The sequence below is a fragment of the Podarcis bocagei genome, assembly GCF_964188305.1.
Source record: "Podarcis bocagei genome assembly, chromosome: 7".
Classification (NCBI taxonomy): domain Eukaryota; kingdom Metazoa; phylum Chordata; class Lepidosauria; order Squamata; family Lacertidae; genus Podarcis; species Podarcis bocagei.
The window spans coordinates 49,582,658-49,601,357 of NC_138132.1; the positions used below are offsets into that span (position 1 = coordinate 49,582,658).

The following is an 18,700-nucleotide window of genomic DNA, read 5'->3' on the forward strand; positions in this document are numbered from 1 at the left end:
TGGAGGGGCAGCTGCCACCAGTTCTTATCATGGCCGTTCCTTCAGACTGACAGTCACACTTCCAGTCAAACAAGGAGTACTATTTATTGAGGGAAGGGGAAATATTGGCAAAAAGGAGCATGCAAATGTGTTGCCTTTACTTTGGCTTCGCAATTATATTTTGGAACAAGTCCTATCAGTTTGGATCGCACACCTGAGGATCTGCAGTGCAGCCCACAACCACCGCCCAAAGGAAAATTTATGAGGCTCCCTTTAGACTTGCTTCCCACAATACATTGTGGTTGGTGGCAGCAGGGGCAGCTTCAGAAGAGCGGGCCACCTGTCCTGCAGGGCACGGGGAAGTGCCTGGGTGCTGAAGCAGCTGTCATTCTCTGCAGTGATGTGATAGAACTGTCAAGCTATCATTCTTGAGAAATTAGCCCTTGTAGGATTTATGCTGACCTTTACAGGTTGGAGCAGGGGGATGAGTGCTTTCTGCTTGGGCCAGGCTGAATGGTGCCCTCTGGATTAAGGTAAGGGCTGCTTAAGGATCCTTGCATCTTGGAGGTTGGCTGCCTTTAAGGAAAGGCAGGATTGGATTCCCTTCATGGATTTGATCTCTCCCATTGGGCAAACTGAGCTCTCTGGGTGGGGAGGGGCAATAGTCACCCTTCTTCCCCACCCACCCTTCTATCTCCTCCCTCTGGTTCACCTTGAAACAGTGTATCCTTTGTGCATCTCAACAGACCCACCTTTGTCATATGAGTTCTTCAAATCTGTGGCTGGGTAGAGGAGTATAATCTACAATTCCCTGTTTGTCTCCTCAGGGGTTAAGCCCTGCAATAGGTAAAGAGTTCCTCAGCGACATGAAAAATAAATTGATTTGTAAGGCTTAATTGATGTGCACCACTGAGTATTTGGGACTGGCAGCCCTCCTTTGCTCTGCCTCTTTGGGCAGAGAAGAAACTGGCTCCTGCTGTTTAAGGACTTGACCGGCCTTTGGGCTGGAAGCCAGTAAGATCGGCTTTGCTCTTCAACCTGCAGGGCTGCAGCAGGGGATTTCTGGGCAGTCAGATTTGTTCTGCCTTGGTTAGTCCCAACAACTCAAAGGCGTGTCAAGGATAAAGGAAGTAGGATGTAGCATGAGGTAATGTTGAGTCAAGATCACATGGTAAATTAGCTGAAGAGCGGGAGGGGCAGCTTAAAAGTGGGAGAAAAGCCCTATAGATTTTCTTGCCAGCCCAGCTGACCTCTGATATTCTTAAAGATAGCATGTACATTAGTGATACTTGGAAAATGGTGACCCTTCCCATTTTAGAATAGAAAAGAGCTGTCCAAATGGGGAGGTGGGATGATGCCACTTCAGTCCTGTGGCTCCTTTCGGGAAGCTGCTGGGATGCGCAGCTGTTTCTTGATTCCAAACAAGGTGGAAATCTTCAGTTGAATCAGCTGCAACATGGATTCCTCCTTGCTGGCCTGTTGTGATGAACCGGGAGAGAGAGAGAGAGAGAGAGAGAGAGATGCCTTATATGTGAACTGGGATCCTGAGGGGTGGCTGCGGCACAAGCAGCTTCTCATGAAGGCTTAATTGCTTGAAGCTTGGCTGGTGGCTGGTCATGAGCAGCACCAGCCGCTTGGGCTTACACCTACCTTGGCAGCCTTCATCTCCCGACTGAAGGTCGTCAAAAGGGCAGAGACAAACAGGTTGATGATCACAAACACCATGGAGATGACGCTGGTCACAATCAGCACAGCGCCAAACACGGGGTCCACAGCAATGACCTAAGCATGAAGAGCACAGTTATGTCCCCTGTGTCTACATATGCACATAGCAGAGAGCTGTTGGCCGTGCTGTGCTTTGCAGGGCACAGGGAAGCATGTCATTCTAGACCCAGAAAGCTGAAATCCATGCAGGTCTCTCTGGGTGCTGAGCTGGGAGCTGAATGGGGCTGGGGGTCTGTTGCGATCTGTGGTGTCCTGGAAGGGCAGCCTGGCAGTGTGCCTCGGCCTAAAGTGGGGCTGCATGGCACTCACCTCTTCATAATTAAAGATTCCAATGAGAAGCCCTACGATGGTCACAGCTGAGTTAAAGAAGGTCTTGTAGTCATCTACGCTCCATCCAAACATGAGGTTGCACTGATGGCAAGAAAGTGAAGGTGATGTAGGGGGAGGGGTATAAGGACACAGGAAGGGGGGGCTCTTCCCTCCGCCCTTGGTTGGTTTCCCTGCAGTTGGCAGGTCTCTTCTTACCACAATGGCGTAACCCACAAGTAGCACCAGAAGTGTGAGCAGGAAGCCCAGGACCTCATCCCAGGCTTTCTGCAGTGTCTGTGTGATGAGGTGCATTCTGGGATTTAGGCGCAGGAGGTTCCACAGCTTGATGGTTGTCAAGGCCACCAGAAAAGCAATGAGGTATGTCAGAGCAGAGTCAACTTCCACCATCTCATAGAAGCTGATGAACCTGGCAGGGGTGTGGAGGGAGATTTGCTTTAGCGTGTGTGAAAGCCGCCTCTGCTGAGTGGGGGCCTGCCCCTGCCCCTTGTTTCGGATGGTAGACACTCACTTGTTGCGGTCTTGGCGATGCTGCTTCAGGATGCCTTCTGCCAGCACGCGCCTCTTCACATAAAGGCCAATAGCTGCCACACTTATGAGGATGGTGCTGGCATCCAGAAGGTTTCTCTTGCTGCTGAAGTACTTCCACTTCTGCTGCTTCACCTGCCGGCCCTGCTGGCCCCATGGAAGAAGCAGGCTTGACTCAGGCAGCCACATGTTGGGGGGGGGGGAATGCAAGTGGAAGGAGCAGTGGTGGTGTGATGCTCTTTCTCTGGCAATACAGCAACCTCCACAAACCACCACCCTCTAAAACAGCCTTTCTCATCCTTGGGTCCCCAGATGCTTTTGGCCTACAACTCCCATCGTTCCTAGCTAGCAAGGCCAGAGCTCAGGGATGATGGGAGTTATAGTCCAACAACATCTGGGGACCCAAGGTTGACACTGCCCTAAAACAAGGGTGGGATGACACTCCTGCGGCACTCCAGGTGTTGCTGGAATCCAAATGCCCAACTGCTCTAGGCAGCCAATGGCAATGGTCAGGAATGATGGGAGCCTAGCAGCACCCAGAGGGCCCACCGCAGGTTCTACATCTCTGCTCCCCTGAGCTGGTACTGGCTGATACCTCCCACTAACCCTAGGCACCTTGAGAGTGCTGTCTAAAGCTGATGGAAGTTGTAGTCCAGCAATATCCAGAGGGTGCTAGGCTAAGGAAACTAAGCTGCCTCACAGAGGCCCTGCTCACCTGCACAAAGATGTAATATAGTATGAGCAGGAGAAAGGTGATCTGGGCACAGATAAATTGGAGGACGAGCTGAAGGTCTGGATAGAGGCGCAGAATTTGCAGCTCCGATTTGCTGAACAAGGCCCCTGCCACAGAAACAGGCACAGGGTCAAGTATGGAGGCTGCAAGCAAGGCTGGCTTCCAGGGAGAGGGAACACCTTTTCTCCTCCTCCTCCCTCCCCAACAGCCCCAGGACAGCCATCCTGCCTCTGAGGCCCATTGCAGGGCTAGGCCCCCTTTGTCTCTACTACACGCTCTTGCCTATCCCATTGGCCTCCAAGACCAGCGTGACTGCGCAGAAGAGGTTGACATTTGCATTGTAGACAACAAACTCAATGAAGACGACTCGTGTGCTTTTGTCCAGCCAGTTGTTCCGTTCCAGATAGCGAAGGGTTCTGGTGGGAATGGTGCAGAAAAAAGTTATATTGTGTATCCACCTTGCAGTGGGAGAGAATTCTAAGGGCTGTACCTAAATCTACTGGCAGCAGGGGAAGAGAAACACAACTCTAGTTTACTATTGCATGCCCTGCCCAGTTGATCAGTTCTCCCCCAAGTACCACCTGCCAGACTTCAGCTAGCAGTGCCATATTCACTACTGTTAGCCAGGACTGTGGGTCTTTAGCTTTCACCTACCCTCTCCCACAGCTTCACCAGATCAGGAGATAGTGGGCAGAGACTGAGATACACCTGCCCAGAAAGAGCCCCTGGAGCTTTCAGTACCTGATGCCTGTTCTGCAGCTCCCTCAGTCCACATACCTCCAGGCGTAGCTTTTGTTTCTGCCAAGGTTTGCCAGGTAGCCGCTTCCCGGATAGAGAGCAAACTTCCCCCAGATGGGGTACTCTTGCAGGGTGCTCTCATTCTGGAAGACCCAGGCACTCGCCTGACCTCTCCCTTCAGCAGGAGGCCCCCAGCTGGCCGTGGGACCCTGCTTTCCCTCTTGGAGTGGGAGAAAAGCTGGCCCTGGCTTTGGTGGGGCTCCTGTGGCTCGGATCTGCCGTAGCCGCACGCTGCCCACAAGGAAAGAGTTTCCATCCATGGCCAAACCTGGAAGATTGAGAGAGGGGAGAAATGTGCTGCTTAGAAGCAAAACACACAGACACACACCTGTTTGTACAGATGTGAAAAGCTGGGCAAATTTCAGGTTTCAGCTTTGGCAACACTGAAAAAGCCTAAAGAGGCCATGTTTTTTATATTTTATACAGCGTGTGCTGCTGGGGCCACTGCCCGGCACACCTTCCCTCACTTGAGGCTGCTGCCTTGAGCCTTCCCCACAATCCCTCCCATTGCAGCGAGTGAGCAGCAAAAAGAGACTTCCAGGCAGCGGCCCTGAGCAAGGGAAGGCACACTGTTTCAATTTATTCAGTCATTCGTTTTGTGGTGACCCGCATAAAAGCAGTCACACACAAGTAGAATGCCCATAAGCAGAGGGCTGCCTGTATACAGAAAGATGTCTCTTTTATCTCTGCTCCTTGTGCTGCTCACCTTCAGAATCGCCATGGAGGCCAGGCAGCAGAATCACCCTGATCCACCTGTACAACTCCTCTGGAGTAAGGATGTCTTCCAGGTGGGATGTGAAGCTCTTCTGGAGGGCGTTGTTAAAGTAGAACTCATTGGGGCTTCTCTCAGTATAGCTGAGGACCATCAGCACAGCCAGGAACACAAGCTGCACTGGGTGTCAGAAAAGGAAAGTGGATTAAAACAGTTTGTCCTGTTGGATTTTGCATCCCTACAGCCAGAAGACGTGGGGGGAACAACCTCACAGGCCAAATTATAACCCCTTCCAGGTCTAAGCAACCTGCCCGCTGCAGGTATGACCGGGCGTAGCTAGCTGCTCCGGCACCTGGAGCGGCGGGAGCAGGGGGGCGGCAGCGTAGTGATCTGTCCATCGAGTCCGCCTGGTGGACGCAAGCCCCACGCTGCCATTTCAGGCAGCACAGGGCCCCAAGCCACCGCCTCACTCCCAGGAGAGACACATGGCTTGGGCATGCTGCAGGCCAGGCCCCACGGTAAGTGCCACCCTCCCGCGTGCGCCATTTTGTCACCCCTTCAGAGATGACACATGGGGCGGACCGCACCCCCCTCTCTATGCCCCTTGGTATGATGTTCCCTGCTGGTGGTTTAAAGGTTGCAAATTACATCTGAAGATTTGTCCTGAGCAGATTCTGCACCCAGAGTTATGTATACATTGTGGTTTATAGCAGTGGTTCCCAATTAGCTAATTACAGTACTGAGGACCCCCTATTTTTCAAAAGCCAAGCCATGGACCCCCTACTTTTGAAAATTTTGATAACTCTATGGTAGTTACCTGTGCAAAGCAATTTTTTGATGAAAATGTAAGGTAAGCCCAATGTTCTGACATGGTATGTGGCAGTTTCTTCCTGTGTTCCTAGAGGCGACTGCCGCTCCCACCATTCTGACCTTGGCCTCAGTATCATTCTCTGTCTTGCTTGCTTCCTTAACCACTGATGCTTAGGAGTGTGAATGCTGAGCATATTTCACCCCTGCTTGGTGTGGGGAGGGAGCAGGAAGTGTTGCACAACCCATCCACGCCCTTACTGGCCTTCGTGCCTGGTCTCACCTGCAATCTCTCTGATCAAGGAGTACAACTTCTTGTCTTTCAAGGCTCGTTCCTTTGGCCGCACCATTGGCTGGAGGGCAGGGGGTCTGTAAGCTGGGTCTGCCCAGTCTCTCTGCCCATAAGCTTCCAGTTGTAGGCCCCTTGCTAGAGGGAGAGGAAAGCTGGAATCAGTCCCAAGCAAGAGGAAAAAGGCCCTCTTTGGTCAGAGGCCACTCAGGCAGATGCCCTATCAAGCACTGCAGATGGAGGCGCAGGGAGGGGGGTTTGGAGAGCTTGAATTACCTTTGACAAGGCCCAGGGACCACCAGAGCTGCTGCTCCTCCCCCTTGTCCTTCCACAACTCCCTCTTGTGCAGCAGTGAGAAGAGGAAGGTCAGAGCCAACACCTGGGAAGGAGAGAGAACAGGGTTGCCATTGGGGAGCCCCACAGGGCAGGTGTCTGGGGCCCCTCTTAGCAGAATATGCAGGAGGGGCCCCACCACAAATGGAATGGTTAGTAACATTATACCCATTACCAGTGCGGATTGGGGGAGAGATGGACAAGCATTAAACCCAGAGTCTGGACTTATGTGGGGTCTGAGGATCCTTGCAGAGCTCTGACCCTGCAGTGTTGCTGCAGAATCACAGAACACCAAAGACATTTGTAGAGGCAGGGAGAAGAGGGGAGATTCTGGGTCTGGCAAGGGTGTGGGGAGAGGTTAGCTGCACTCCAGATAAGACCAGGTTACCTTCAGGGGCTGCATTACAAAGATGTTCTGTAGCACAGAGAGCAGGATGTTGACGGCCCAGTGCCCAGCCTCGTCCCTGCTCATTTCTAGGCTGTAGAGCACTGTGAAGAAGGCCGAAACCAGGCTGATGCTCCCCACTGTGAGCCAGCAGGCAAAGCTGAATCTCCCGGGGAGACAGCGGGAGAATGGCGGCCTCTCCTTGTCAGGGTCTTCAAGTGGGAAACTGCTGAGCTCGCTCCTGGGCCCGGTGGGCCTGAGACACAGAGACAGGAGAATAAATGGCACCTCAGCCTTTGGGAACACCAGTGGAGGGAGGGAACTGTGCAGTGGGGAGGGGAAATGTCCCACAGACCAAGCAGAAAAAGCAATAGGCAGTTAAGAAAAAAACCATTATTGGGTGGGCTGGGAAAACTGGCTGGCTTTTGGTCTGAGTGTGACACGGGACCAGACACAGAGTCCTCTGAAGATGAACCAGATACCCTATAGATCCAGGGGCCCTCCAGGTTAGTACCTGATGAAAAACTCCTGGAACTGTCAGAACAGGGGTGGAACAGCTCCCCCTGCCAGTCTCTGGAATCAGAGGCAGCAGTCTGCTTGTGAGGAAGCAGTCAGTGGCTGTGGATGAGTGTAGTTTAGGAGACAAGAGTACCATATAAAGCCTCCCTAGTGAGCCTTCTAGTTGCAGGAAATAATACAGGTCTCTGGTGCCTTATTTCCTGATTCTCATCGCCCTGCCTTGCTGCATTGTACCTTGCCTGAACTCGACTGCGGTGGTGACCTTGGACTGTTGCTTCACTCTGTTTCTGGGTAACATATGAACACTCTGCTGCATATGCGACCCCCATTCTCACTGGTGAGTCCGGGGGGGGGGCAGCTTCTATCTCCTGTAACTGTGACCTGCCTCCTCGCCCAGCCCCTGAAGGCATTCCCTGGAGTGTGAAGATATCTGGTTAGTTTCTTCCTGCAAGCTATTTCATGGAAGGAACTTTGACCTTAGCTAGGTGTGTTTCTTTGTATACATATGTAGGGTGTGTACAGTAGATGCCACACAGCAGCTTACAAATGAGGATCTTGTTCCCCAAGTACTATTTTGGGTTTGGGGCAATCTCTGCACAATGTTACCAGGAAATGGGGCCAGGAGAGTGGGGAAGAGATAGAGGAGGGGAGCTTCCAGATGGGGGCTACCTGCCAGGCCCCTCAGTGCTGGGCCAGGGCTGGGCCTGCTGCTGCTCTAGGTGCTGCTGGACTCTCCGTAGTTGGTCCACTGCATGCAGACGGTCATAGGGGTTAGGAAAGCTGCACAAATCCAGGCTGCAGAGCTGAGTCCCCAAGTCATTCAGCACATGGCTCAGGTAGCTGTGGAGGTTGAAGCGCCTCTCTGGAAACAAGTACAAAGAGGCATCACTCTCACCCTACAGAGCCTTAATTCCCCCTCCTCTTTCCAATTGAGTCAAGGGTTGCTCAGCACCCCAAAGGTACAAACTGGTGCACAGAGCATGAGGAAGGGTGGCACACTCTCTGTCTGAGAGAAAGGGAGTGGTGTTTGCATCCGTTGCCAAGACAAGCTACTCTTACCCTGAGGGGGACCTTCCAGGTCCTTCTGGTGCTGGAGGTGGGACTCAATGAGGTCACACAGAGCAGCCACAAGCTCTGGTACTTGCTCAGAAGTCCCAGGGAACTTGTCCATGGCTCTGCACTGGCAGAGGCTGTTCTTGTAGAGGAAGCCCAGGGTCTCCTCCAGCTCCTGCAATGGAGAGAGCAGGGCAAGAGTGCCAAGCACCCATCAGGGCGGAGGCTGACCGCTCAGAACCTCCTGCTGACTGGAGGGACTTGTGAGGAGGGGGTCTCACCTGCTTGACTCGTGTGATGGGCATCACCTGCTTGGGGGGCATCACAGTCTGCAGGAGTTCAGGGCTGGCAGCCGGAGGCTTTGGGGCTGGGGGCTGGACCAGCTGGAAGATGTGGCTGATCAGTAGGCTCACTGGCATTAGGAAGATGGCTGTTTCCACACTCACCAGCAGCTCGTGCCAAGTCACCATGAAAGGCCCTGTCTCGGGAGCGGGGGGAGGGCAGAGGAGGGGCAGACAGAGACCTTCAGTCAGGAGGAGGGGGTGGCTGAAAGGATCACTGCTGTGGCTGAAGCAGTTTCGATGCCAAAAATGCTGGGCGGGGTGCAGAGGGGGACTCCCAGCTCCATTGTGAAGCTTAGAATCCTCATTGCTACTTAGAGACACACAAGCCCTATGCATGGAAGGTGGAGCATGGGGACAGGAGCAAAAATACAGGACCCTTTAGGGCTCTGCCTTGGGGGCTGTGAGCCATGGCAAGTGGTGGGAAGCCAGCCTCTTCCCTACCCCACCCACTCACCTGCCCCCAGCCCAGCGCCCACCTGCATCATGTTGGGGCAGGGGACAAGGAAAGGCACTGGCTATGCTAGTCTCCAGCTGGCAGCCGACTCACCAGCCTCAGGGCTTCTGGACCCTGCCTCTTTTCTCCAGAACATGATGTTGATGAGGAAGGTGCAGCAGAGGAGGGCCAGGCAGCAGGAGAGCCTCTGGACACGGGTGAAGGGGCTCCAGGGCGAGCAGGTCACCACCGACAGCCACAGGTGCTCCTGCGTCAATTTGTCCACCAGCCCTGACCAGAACTGGTACCTGGTGAAGTGGGATAAGGGATGTATTTGGTGGGACCTGAGCCAGAGAGGGTCAAGGGCCAGGAGCAGGGTGGGACCTTTCCTGCTGCACATAATTTCTGAATGGGGAGGAGCTGGAAGCTGCATCATACTCTCTGACCTGGAAGGAAGACCCAACTCCCAGATGGGTGGGAGAGAAAGGCCCTCTCTGTGTATAGTCAAAGGAACTTTCTTCACTGGGTCTGAGATTCGTCATTCCAAGCAGATTCTGGGACAAAGCCTGCCGTTCCGACTTTTATTTTTTGATGTCTGCATATTGCTTTTTCACACAGGTGTTCTTAGCATAATTCAGTCAAAGGCAAGGTACCTGTTGGGTAGATCAGGGGCAGAAAAACCCCAAGGGCAAAAACACATTCCAGAGATGCCACAAACTGGCAGGAGGTGGGTGGGTGGGGCTCATATTTACCTGAAGGACAGGAGATCCCTCTCGGAGGCAGCAGCAAAGACTTTATCCACATGGCCGTCATCCAGGTCAGCTGCCAGCCAAGAGTCACACAGGAAATGCCACTTCTTCTTGGCAGACAGGTCACAGACAACCAGCCGCCTCACAAACCTGCAGGAGGCTCAGGCCTTTCAGTCGTTTGCCCACACATGGGTGGCGCTGCCAAGCAGTCATGTGGTGCCCATTAGCTGCAGCCAAGGGATCTGCCCCCACTCCCCATCACTCAAGAGCTGCAGGTTAAAGGGAAGCAGTGGGGATCTTTTCCTTCTGCCCTCATTACCTTGCCAAAGCAGAGAGCTGCATGTGGCTTCCTTCAATCACAAGAGAAGCTTTGCTCCAAGTTAACCTATACATAAAGCATTCTTTGCCCAGTAGCTTTGGGAAAAGACTGGAGATGGAAGCGTATTCCCTCCCTGATGTATCCTTTATGTTTGGGGGTTCAGACCAAAGGTGGTTCATATGCATTATTTGACATGACAATGTGGCCTCTGGAGCCAAAGCTGGCCTTTAACATGGTGAGCATGAACCTTGGGTGGGACAAGACATGCCACAGTTCCATCGTCCCCCTGGAATGTCCAACTGACCTGATGCTAGTTTTGCTACAGTTGGACAGGGATATTGTGAATTTCTTCAGCATAGGCTTGAAAGGAGGTATCTTTGAGGACCTGGGAATTCTGCATGTGTCCAAGTCCTGGCAGCACAACCCCATGGCATGGGAGGACTAGGTATGCCAGCTGCAGCGTCCCTTCGCCTACTAGCATCTGATAAGGTCTGGTGCTGCCAACGGACTCTCCCACGCCAGTCGTGTGCTTCCAACCTCCTCCTTGCCTGGCATCCCAGTTGCTGTCTGGTTCGCTCTAACCCCACCCTCTTGGCCCCCACCCTCAGCCCTCGCTGGGCCATGGACTTACCAGCTGGGGTTGGGCCCAGTGTTGTTGTGCCAGAGGCGGATGGCGTGGAGGTTGCCCAGGGACTTCTGAGTGGCAAGGAGGAAGGCATCCCGCCCACCTCGCTCAAAGGAGGGCCCCTGGGGGTGCTGTAGCAGGTGTGGCTCGCTCCGGCCCTCTGCCCCATAGAGGGTCAGGATAACCTCAAGCCAAGGAGGGAGAAGGGGTCAATCAAGGAAAGGGAAAAGAGGGCGGATGCTGGGTGGGGTTCATGGATTGCTTCCTTTCCTCAGTTCCTTGCCCAAGCAGGGAGCACATGAAGGATGTCATCAAAGACAGGCTTTTGCATGCAGCCAGTCACACAGAAGCCTGCACCCCACACACCCACTCCCCGATAGGGAGAGATCTGCCAGACTCGGCCCAGATTCTGTGGGCAGGTGCCTGAGGTCACGGAACTTGATGGGCAGCACTTGTACCATCAACAGTACAAAGTGGGCCTGCAGGGAAGTAAGACCCTCCCCTACCTTAGCAGAGGTCCCAGCCCCTCGGCGGTAGCCTGTGAAGACTTGCACCAGGTAAGGGAAGCAGGCGGTGGCCTCATTATCTGCTAGGATTGTGACCTTCACCTGGAGGGGGGAGAGACACACATGGGGTGGGTGGCCCTAGAAATGGCCAAGCCCCACTTCAGCAAGTCAGCTTTTCCAGGGTGTCTGGCTCTCAGCTGTTTGCTGAATAAATATCTCATACCCTAAAAAGACGGTGTAAAATGTCTTCTCTCATGACCCGTTTGCATTTCCAATGAAAAACTTTCATTGTTCCTCATTTCAGCACATCAGACAAGAAGGGCCTGAATGAGGGCAGATGGGGGGTGGGTGTCTCTGGCCTGCAAATGCTAATAACCCCAAACCACCATCATAAATCTTTTGCTTGCCCTTTCCCCTCACCTTCTTAGCATCCGTTCTCTGTCTCCATCGAGCCCAAACGAGGGCAGCTCCATAGCCCAGCAACAAGCTGCTTAGCAAGGCCAGCCCAGAAGGGTTCTGGCCCACGGTGCTCAGGAGCTTTGCAGTGTTGTGAAGGTCAATCAGGTGTGGCAGGACCAAGGCGACGCACCCAAAGAAGGTGAGGTGGTTGCACAAGCACTGGGTGCTGTGGAGGGTGCTTTGGGAGCCCACCTGGGAGGGAAGCACTGATGCATTAGAAACCAACACAGGAGGATGAGGTCCCAATAGTTCTGCTCCATTTGGTTCCCCATGACATTCCGCCCTACGTTTTTTTTCTCCCAGCATGGAAGCAAAGGCTTGCTTGCCTGCCCTGCAGCCCTCTGCCCTGGTTGACCCTACTGCATACCCGACATCCATCACTTCTCCAGGCATGCTGCTGGCTGGACCAGTAGTAGCATCCAGAGATGATGGTGTGAATGGAGAGGTTCCAGGGGCCCTGAGAGAGGGGAGCCACCTCTGCAGAGATGTAGTAGGTGCCCAGGCCATGATGCTGCAGCTCCTCTGGAGGAATCACCCATGTGTAGGTACCCTCTGAAGCAAGAGCAGTGAGTCAAAGAGAGCAGAGAGGGACCACACCCACTGACCTCACCCACACCTTCCTCCACTGGGGGACACAGTCCTGCCTGGCCCCAGCTCCTCAAGCCCCTCCCTCTGTGCCTACTCCCAGGTGCACAGATTTAAATCAAAGTGGTTTGGTCAATTATGTAAATGAAGAAACGGGCTGATTTAACTAAGCGATTTAAATCAAATTTCCCATTGATGTTTCCCACAGTGCAAATCTGACCACTACACCATGTTAATTTGCAATTAAATGAATTTAATGGGCAATTAAATAATTGAAACACAGCTGATTCAATCTGTATACTTTTGCAACTTTCCCTTTTTATTTATAGAGGTAAATTGTTCCCATATAGCAGGCTTCCTCAAACTCAGCCCTCCAGATGTTTTTGGCCTACAACTCCCATGATCCCTAGCTAGCAGGACCAGTGGTCAGGGATGATGGGAACTGTAGTCTCAAAACATCTGGAGGGCCGAGTTTGAGGAAGCCTGCCAAACAGGTCATGTCTTATGGCTGAAACCCAGAACAGCAGGTGAAGTTAACACCTCAAAGCTATGCCCACTTACCTGAGAGTTACCTCACTGAACTCCAATGAGACTTACTTTTAAGGGGATACATGCAGCACTGTGTTGTATTTATGAGCATAAGAAGAACCTGCTGCATCAGGCCAATGGCCATTCTAGTCCAGCACTATTCTCCTAGAGGTCAGTCAGATGCTCCAATAGGAAGTCCCAAAGCAGCACCTGCCCTCTAGCTTCCTTCTAACAAGTCCTCACCCTCTTGCCATCCGCTGCTGGGCAGGGTGGTGTTGAGGAGGCTTCTGTTCTTGTTGGGCTCAGGTTGGAGGCCCAGGTGCAAGGTGATCTGGACCACTGTGCTGGATTCCACCGATACTAGCAGGGCATCCTCTACTGATGTGATGTTTACCACAATGTCAAAGTTCCTGACGTTGCCAGTCAAGTGAGTGTGAGGGGCCTCAGCACTAGCCTCAGCACTGAGCCCAATCTGGAAGCAGACAGAATGCCTATGGTCAGCCCTGCAGTCCGTCCGTCCCCCCACTGGTCCTTGAGCACATATTGTCTCCCATCAGGCCATACAGCACAAAGTGCTTATTTCTGATCCAGAGCTGGACCTTGGACAGCGCTGCTTCTCCATGCCACTTGGGTGCTGAGAGAAGAGTCTCCCTGATGAGAGAACGTCCCAGTACAGTATCCATTCTCACCTCTATTTCCTCTGTAAGATTGTGGACACCGATGGACTTCTCGCTGGCCATGAGAGCGATACTTGCCGTCCTTTTGATCGGCTTCCCATCCAGGTGCCGGAAAGGATTGAATGCAAAGGAGGCCACCTAGAGTGAAGATGAGAGCAAGAGCAAGCTGTGGGGGTGCCCTCTGCCCCACGTCCACACCCTGCCAGCCCTGCACTATGTCCCCCTACAAGGACCCAGTGGGCAGCAAGCCACTACCACCTTACCTGGACTTGTACTTGAGGGTGCTGGCTCAGAACTGGCTCCAGAGCAGAGCTGGATGGGAAGGTTACGTTCAGGCCCCTTGGCTGAAGCAGGTGGAAGGAGGCATGGGGCAGGGAGGCTTTGTCACACCTGGTAGGGAGTGGGGTTACTGTTGAAAGTTTGAGTGCAACTCCATTTTCAGAAGAGGGGTCTTGCGTAGGTTAGGACAGATAGAACAGAGTTCGAGACCTCCAGATTCCCAGACTACCTTTGTGTCATTAACCTCTTCAGCTCACCTCTCTATCTCTTTTGATATTCTCAGGCTGCACTCTGTTTCACAACTTCCTGCTCCTCTCACATTTCTCTCTCCAAGAAGAATTATCCTCTGAGATAAGACAGGAGCCAGCATGGCTACCATGCTCTAGTACAGACTTGTTAGGCTAGAACTTGGAACTTTTCTATCCAGCTATGTGGTTAGAGTGCGCGACATGGACGTGGGAGACCAGGGTTCAAATCCCCTCTCAGCCATGAAACCCAATGGGTGACTTTGGGCCAGTCACTATCTCTCAGCCCCAACCTACCTCACAGGGTTGTTATGAGAATAAGATGGAAAAAAGGAGAAGTCTGTGAGCTACCCTGAGCCTTTTGGAGAAAAAGCGGGTTATAAATGTAGTAATAATTTTTAAAATAATGTAATAGACTCCTTTATTATTTATCTTAACTACAAACATCCCTGTGTGTGAGATTGTAACTCATAAAAGTCTGTCCCCTAACCAAGATGCATTCTCTGAAAAATGTCTTACTCTGCGTACCAAAAGGATTCCAATAGGTAATTGGCAACCAAACAATTCATTCAGTTCCCCAGCTGCCCTGAGCAAGCCCCCCCCCTTCTTCAGTGCCTAGGAGAGAGGAGACTGGTACCTGCTGAGAGTGGTGCTGAGCACAGGAGACACCACAGTTACTGTGGATTCCTCCATGGTGGAGCTTCCCAACAGGAGCCCCGTCTGGATCAGAGGAAGGGCTGTTTCCAGGACCTTTGGTTCCTGCTGCAGAAAGGCCAGGTGTGGTCAGGAGCTGGGCAGAGCCAGGGTGGGGAGCTGGGAAGCTCAGCTCCCTTCCCATGGGCTCAGAGCAATGGGAAGGCCTGGACAAAAGGGGGTGCCTTCAGAATGAGACCCAGCCATGCAGCAGGCCTGAGCTGGCAACCCCATCCTTCTGCTGGCCTGGGAAAGAGTGAAGGGGGAAGGAGCAGGTCAGAATAGCCTCCTCCACCCGACCCCTGCAGGTCCTCTTTCTCCCCCACCTGTTGCGGGCCGAAGCTGGGTGTCTGGCTGCCTGAGGCTTGGAGGAGGTTGCTGAGGGCCTGGAAAAGAGCCTGTGATGCGAGGTCTAGGCAGGAGGCATTGCTGGCAGAGTGGTCCCTCAGTAGCTGAGAGCTCAGGGAGAGAAGTGCCTGGCTGGCAGAGGCCTGTAGAAACAAGGCAGGGCTGGTCATCTGGCGGGGCTGATTTGGGGGTGCAAGGGCGAGGCTGGCTGTGCCAAGCAGCAGGCTTGCCTCTGTACATAGCCTGGGTAGAGCCTGGCTCAACCAAGGACTGGGAGACTAGGCCGCACCCACCCACCCTCCCTCCCTGCCATGTGCCAGTACCTGGGCATCATCTGAGAGCAGAGCGTGGAAATTTGTCAAATTCTCCAGCATCCGGGCTGCCTGCTCCAGTGCCATAGGGTGGTCTGGGGTCTTCACAGCCTGGCTGAACTGGTGCAGCACCTTCTCTAGGGCCTGTGGGACAGACCCTGAGTGAGAGGGGCTGGGGGAGAAGGGGGCCTGGTTGCCCTATTACGCTGTCAGTGAGCCTGCAAGTAGAGCTTATCGCTAAATCTCTAATTCTAGGAAGGCTCCTCTACCCTATAGGGGGAAGACCTGAAAAGGCAGCTAGGCGGGAGGGAGCCACACATCCCCCCACACCTCCCCAGAGCCACTTGCCCCCCTTTCTGCTGTGGGCAAAACCAGTCTGGAAATCACTCACTAAGTGACTTTGGATCCCTGGGAAATCACATACGAGTCACACTCATCTTTGATCTGCACCTCAGCATTGGTTTTTCCAGGTGCAAAGGAAGAATCCTGCAACGCACACACCACCCCCACCTCCTGGCATCTCCGGAGCAGGGTGTGGGGTATGGGACGGAGAGAGAGGAGAGCCTGTCTGGACAAGGTGCCACCAGGGTGGGGGCAGGTGCCAGTCCAGATGTCTCCCTACCTTCCCCTGGTCCTCAGGGGGGAAGTCTCTAGGGCTGAAAGTGAAGGAGTCCGGGCTGGTGTTGGACTCGTGGCTTTTGGTACCCCCCGAGGTGGTTTTGCTGGTGGGCAGCGGCTGAGTGCTGGGCTCTGGGGCTGAGGTTCGAGAGTTGGGGTGAGTCTGGCTGCTGTTGCTGGCTGGCCAGGTGCTGGATGCCGACTTGGGGCTGCTCGGCGGATGGCGGGGAGTGCCGAGTTCTGGCCTGGTCCCAAGGAATGACTGGATGTCAGCGGTGGTCGGCTGGCGAACTGTGTTGCTTCCTGGAGGAGCACTGGGCGGCGGAGGAGTCGCGGCGGAGGGCTGGGCGCTCAGAGGAGCAGTCGCCGTCGGCTCTTCGGTGAGAATGGGCGTCGCCTCCGTCGGGCCGCACGTCAAATGCTGGCAGGTCGTTCTCTGGGAGACAGGGAGAGAGAGTCACCAGGGCCGGCTGCTCGGTGGTGCGCTGCAGTCAGCCCAGGGGGCGCTGCGCAGCGACCTAGAGAGCCTTCGCCCGTTCCTGTTCGACGGCTGCGCAGGCACCTGCTTTGGCGGGAACTTACCACCCAGGGCGTGGAAGTCTCTCGGGGCGTCCTCGGGGGGCCTGTAGCGGACAGAGAGCAGTAGGGGTTGAGCTCGGGAGGATTCATGGAAGCGGCGCTTCCGGGGAGGCGGTTCTAGGACCTGCGACGGCCCAGCCCAGCCACCTCGGGAGAGCCTGGCCCTGGCCCTGCCTCCGGGTTGCAGCCACCTCGAAAGGGCGTGCTTCGTGGGGGTTGCTTCCAGAGGCGTGCTTCCAGAGAGTCTCATCCTCAACTCAGCCACGAGGTCCTTCTCGCTCTTTGAAGCTGGAGGCCGCGAACGAGGCCGTGAATAAGGGCGCGAACTCCCACCCCGGGGGGCGGGCAGACTCACGCACCAGACTGGCAGATGAAAAAGTGCTTCTGGTCACACTCCTCCCTCCTGGTATAGAATTGGTCCCCATTCCGGACGAGGACTTTGCAGTGGTCTGCGGAAGTAGGCGCCGCCGTCAGACACGGTTATCCCTCTTCCCCGCCACCCCACACTCAGCACCAGCCCGCCAGTTGTTTGCCTTTGAGGGATTTTCTTAGGATAAGGCTTTCCGGCTGAGGCTGCTTTGAGCGCCCCCTGTAGGGCTCCGCTCCCTCTCCAGACTAGAGTCTCCCAGTGGTGGCAAGTGGTTTAAGGGGAGCCTTTGCATAGGGTGAGTGCCTGGTAGCAAACCCTCGGACAGCCTTGCATTATTATTATTTTTAACCCTCCCCACTCCTTGACTGCCTGTCACAGACTGCAGAGCTGAGCCATCAGCAGCGGGGCTTGGCATGGGAGGAGGGTTGCTACCCTGAGTGTCCTTGAAACGCTGGTGGGCGGGGTCCCTCGACGGAGGGAAGGGTCTGCAGGGCCTGGCTGGGCCCTTGAAGTGAGAAGCTTGGCTGCCCCGCCTCGATCCCCACGAGGAGACGGTGGTCCCACCTTGTGTAGGGAGGGTGGCGGTCTTGCCCTGAGGGGTTTGGCGTCTGGGCGAGCCAGAGATGCTGAGTGGGGAATAACACACATCCCGGGAGAGTATACTGGAATCGGCTGCTGCTGCCCCTCTTCTGCGGTGCTGCTGTTGGGCCTCTGCGCCCCCGTCCCGCTCTCACCTTTGCCAGGGTGGCTCACTTCTGGGAGCGCCTTTGCTGCAGCCCCGATCCAGGTTTTGCTCCTGTCGTCCAGGCGGTCGCGCAGGGCGTCCTGGATCTGCTGGTTCCACGTGTGGAGGAGCCGGCCGTGGGATCGTCCGCACCAAATCACTGCACCCAAGGCGGGTTGTGGCCACCGGAGCAGCCGATAGCAGTCCTCTCCTGCCACGGGCAGGCAGGCGGGCTCCGATTCCTCCGAAGAGACCTGTGCGGCCCAGAGCCAGAGCCAGAGCCACATCCCTATAGGGAGCCCCATGCCGCTCCCTCTTTGGAGCAAGCTGGCCCGGGGCCACCCTTTAATAGTCTAAACCGCCGCCGCCGCCCCCCCCCCACCGTGCACGCTCAGCCCACGAACTGAGAAAGCAGGTGGGGGAGCTGCTGAAAAGAGGAGCAGAGCAGCGCCACACCCAGAGGCTGAACAGGTGCAGCACCTGGCGCTCCAGCTGGAGATGCGCCCTCTTGTTTGCAAAGAAGAGGGTGCCATTGTCTGCACCCCTGCGAGGAAGAAAGGAGGAGCAACTGCATTGTCTGCTGCATAAAAGACACGCTGGCAGGCAAATATTGAGAGCCCAGGTGGCACATCCCATTCCTCTTGCTCCAAAGAACAGTATGATAACCAAGCAGTTTGGGTGACAAGAAATGGGATTTCAAGGGTTTGGGGAGTGGGGCAGACAGGAAGGTGGCAGACTCCCCTTCATTAGAGGTTTCTAAACGGAGGCGAAGGGACCCTCCTTCCAGGGAGGTTGTGCTAGTGGGATTCCTCAGGAGGTAGGAGTAGATGACCCTCACAGTCCCTTCCAACTCTACAGTTCTATGATTCTTCTGGACAAGTGCTGGCGAGTCTCCAGCCAGCCACATGAGGTTTTACAATTTACTGCATGTCACTGCCAGGGGGCCACCATGGCGTTTGAAGTGGGAATGGGTGTCTGGATCTGGGCCTGTCCTGGGCCTGGGCCCCTGAGAAGCCAATCATGAAGTCCTCAGAGAGTGAAAGAGAGCTTCCATGGACACCACTTACGGTAACTGTAGCCTGCCATTTATTCGGTGTGGGCTGCGCCTAGTGCTGAATCA

General features: G+C 54.6%; 1 protein-coding gene across 1 annotated transcript; it reads right to left on the minus strand.

The window, feature by feature from the left end:
- Positions 1 to 65: 65 nt before the first annotated feature.
- PKD1L3 (polycystin 1 like 3, transient receptor potential channel interacting) lies at positions 66 to 17,885 on the minus strand (the record flags this gene model as incomplete). The annotated part of the gene is made up of 31 exons (XM_081202315.1): positions 66 to 1,455; positions 1,630 to 1,761; positions 2,014 to 2,115; positions 2,230 to 2,440; positions 2,543 to 2,703; positions 3,275 to 3,399; positions 3,575 to 3,708; positions 4,070 to 4,358; positions 4,797 to 4,982; positions 5,893 to 6,036; positions 6,175 to 6,277; positions 6,620 to 6,872; positions 7,805 to 7,997; positions 8,195 to 8,363; positions 8,470 to 8,666; positions 9,080 to 9,273; positions 9,718 to 9,864; positions 10,665 to 10,843; positions 11,165 to 11,266; positions 11,585 to 11,815; positions 11,991 to 12,175; positions 12,980 to 13,208; positions 13,426 to 13,551; positions 13,677 to 13,803; positions 14,575 to 14,699; positions 14,957 to 15,121; positions 15,302 to 15,433; positions 15,912 to 16,343; positions 16,490 to 16,530; positions 16,846 to 16,935; positions 17,591 to 17,885. The coding sequence occupies 31 exons, from the start codon at positions 17,883 to 17,885 to the stop codon at positions 1,342 to 1,344; spliced, it is 5,313 nt and encodes a 1,770-aa protein (XP_081058441.1). The 3' UTR covers positions 66 to 1,341.
- Between the last annotated feature and the right edge of the window lie 815 nt (positions 17,886 to 18,700).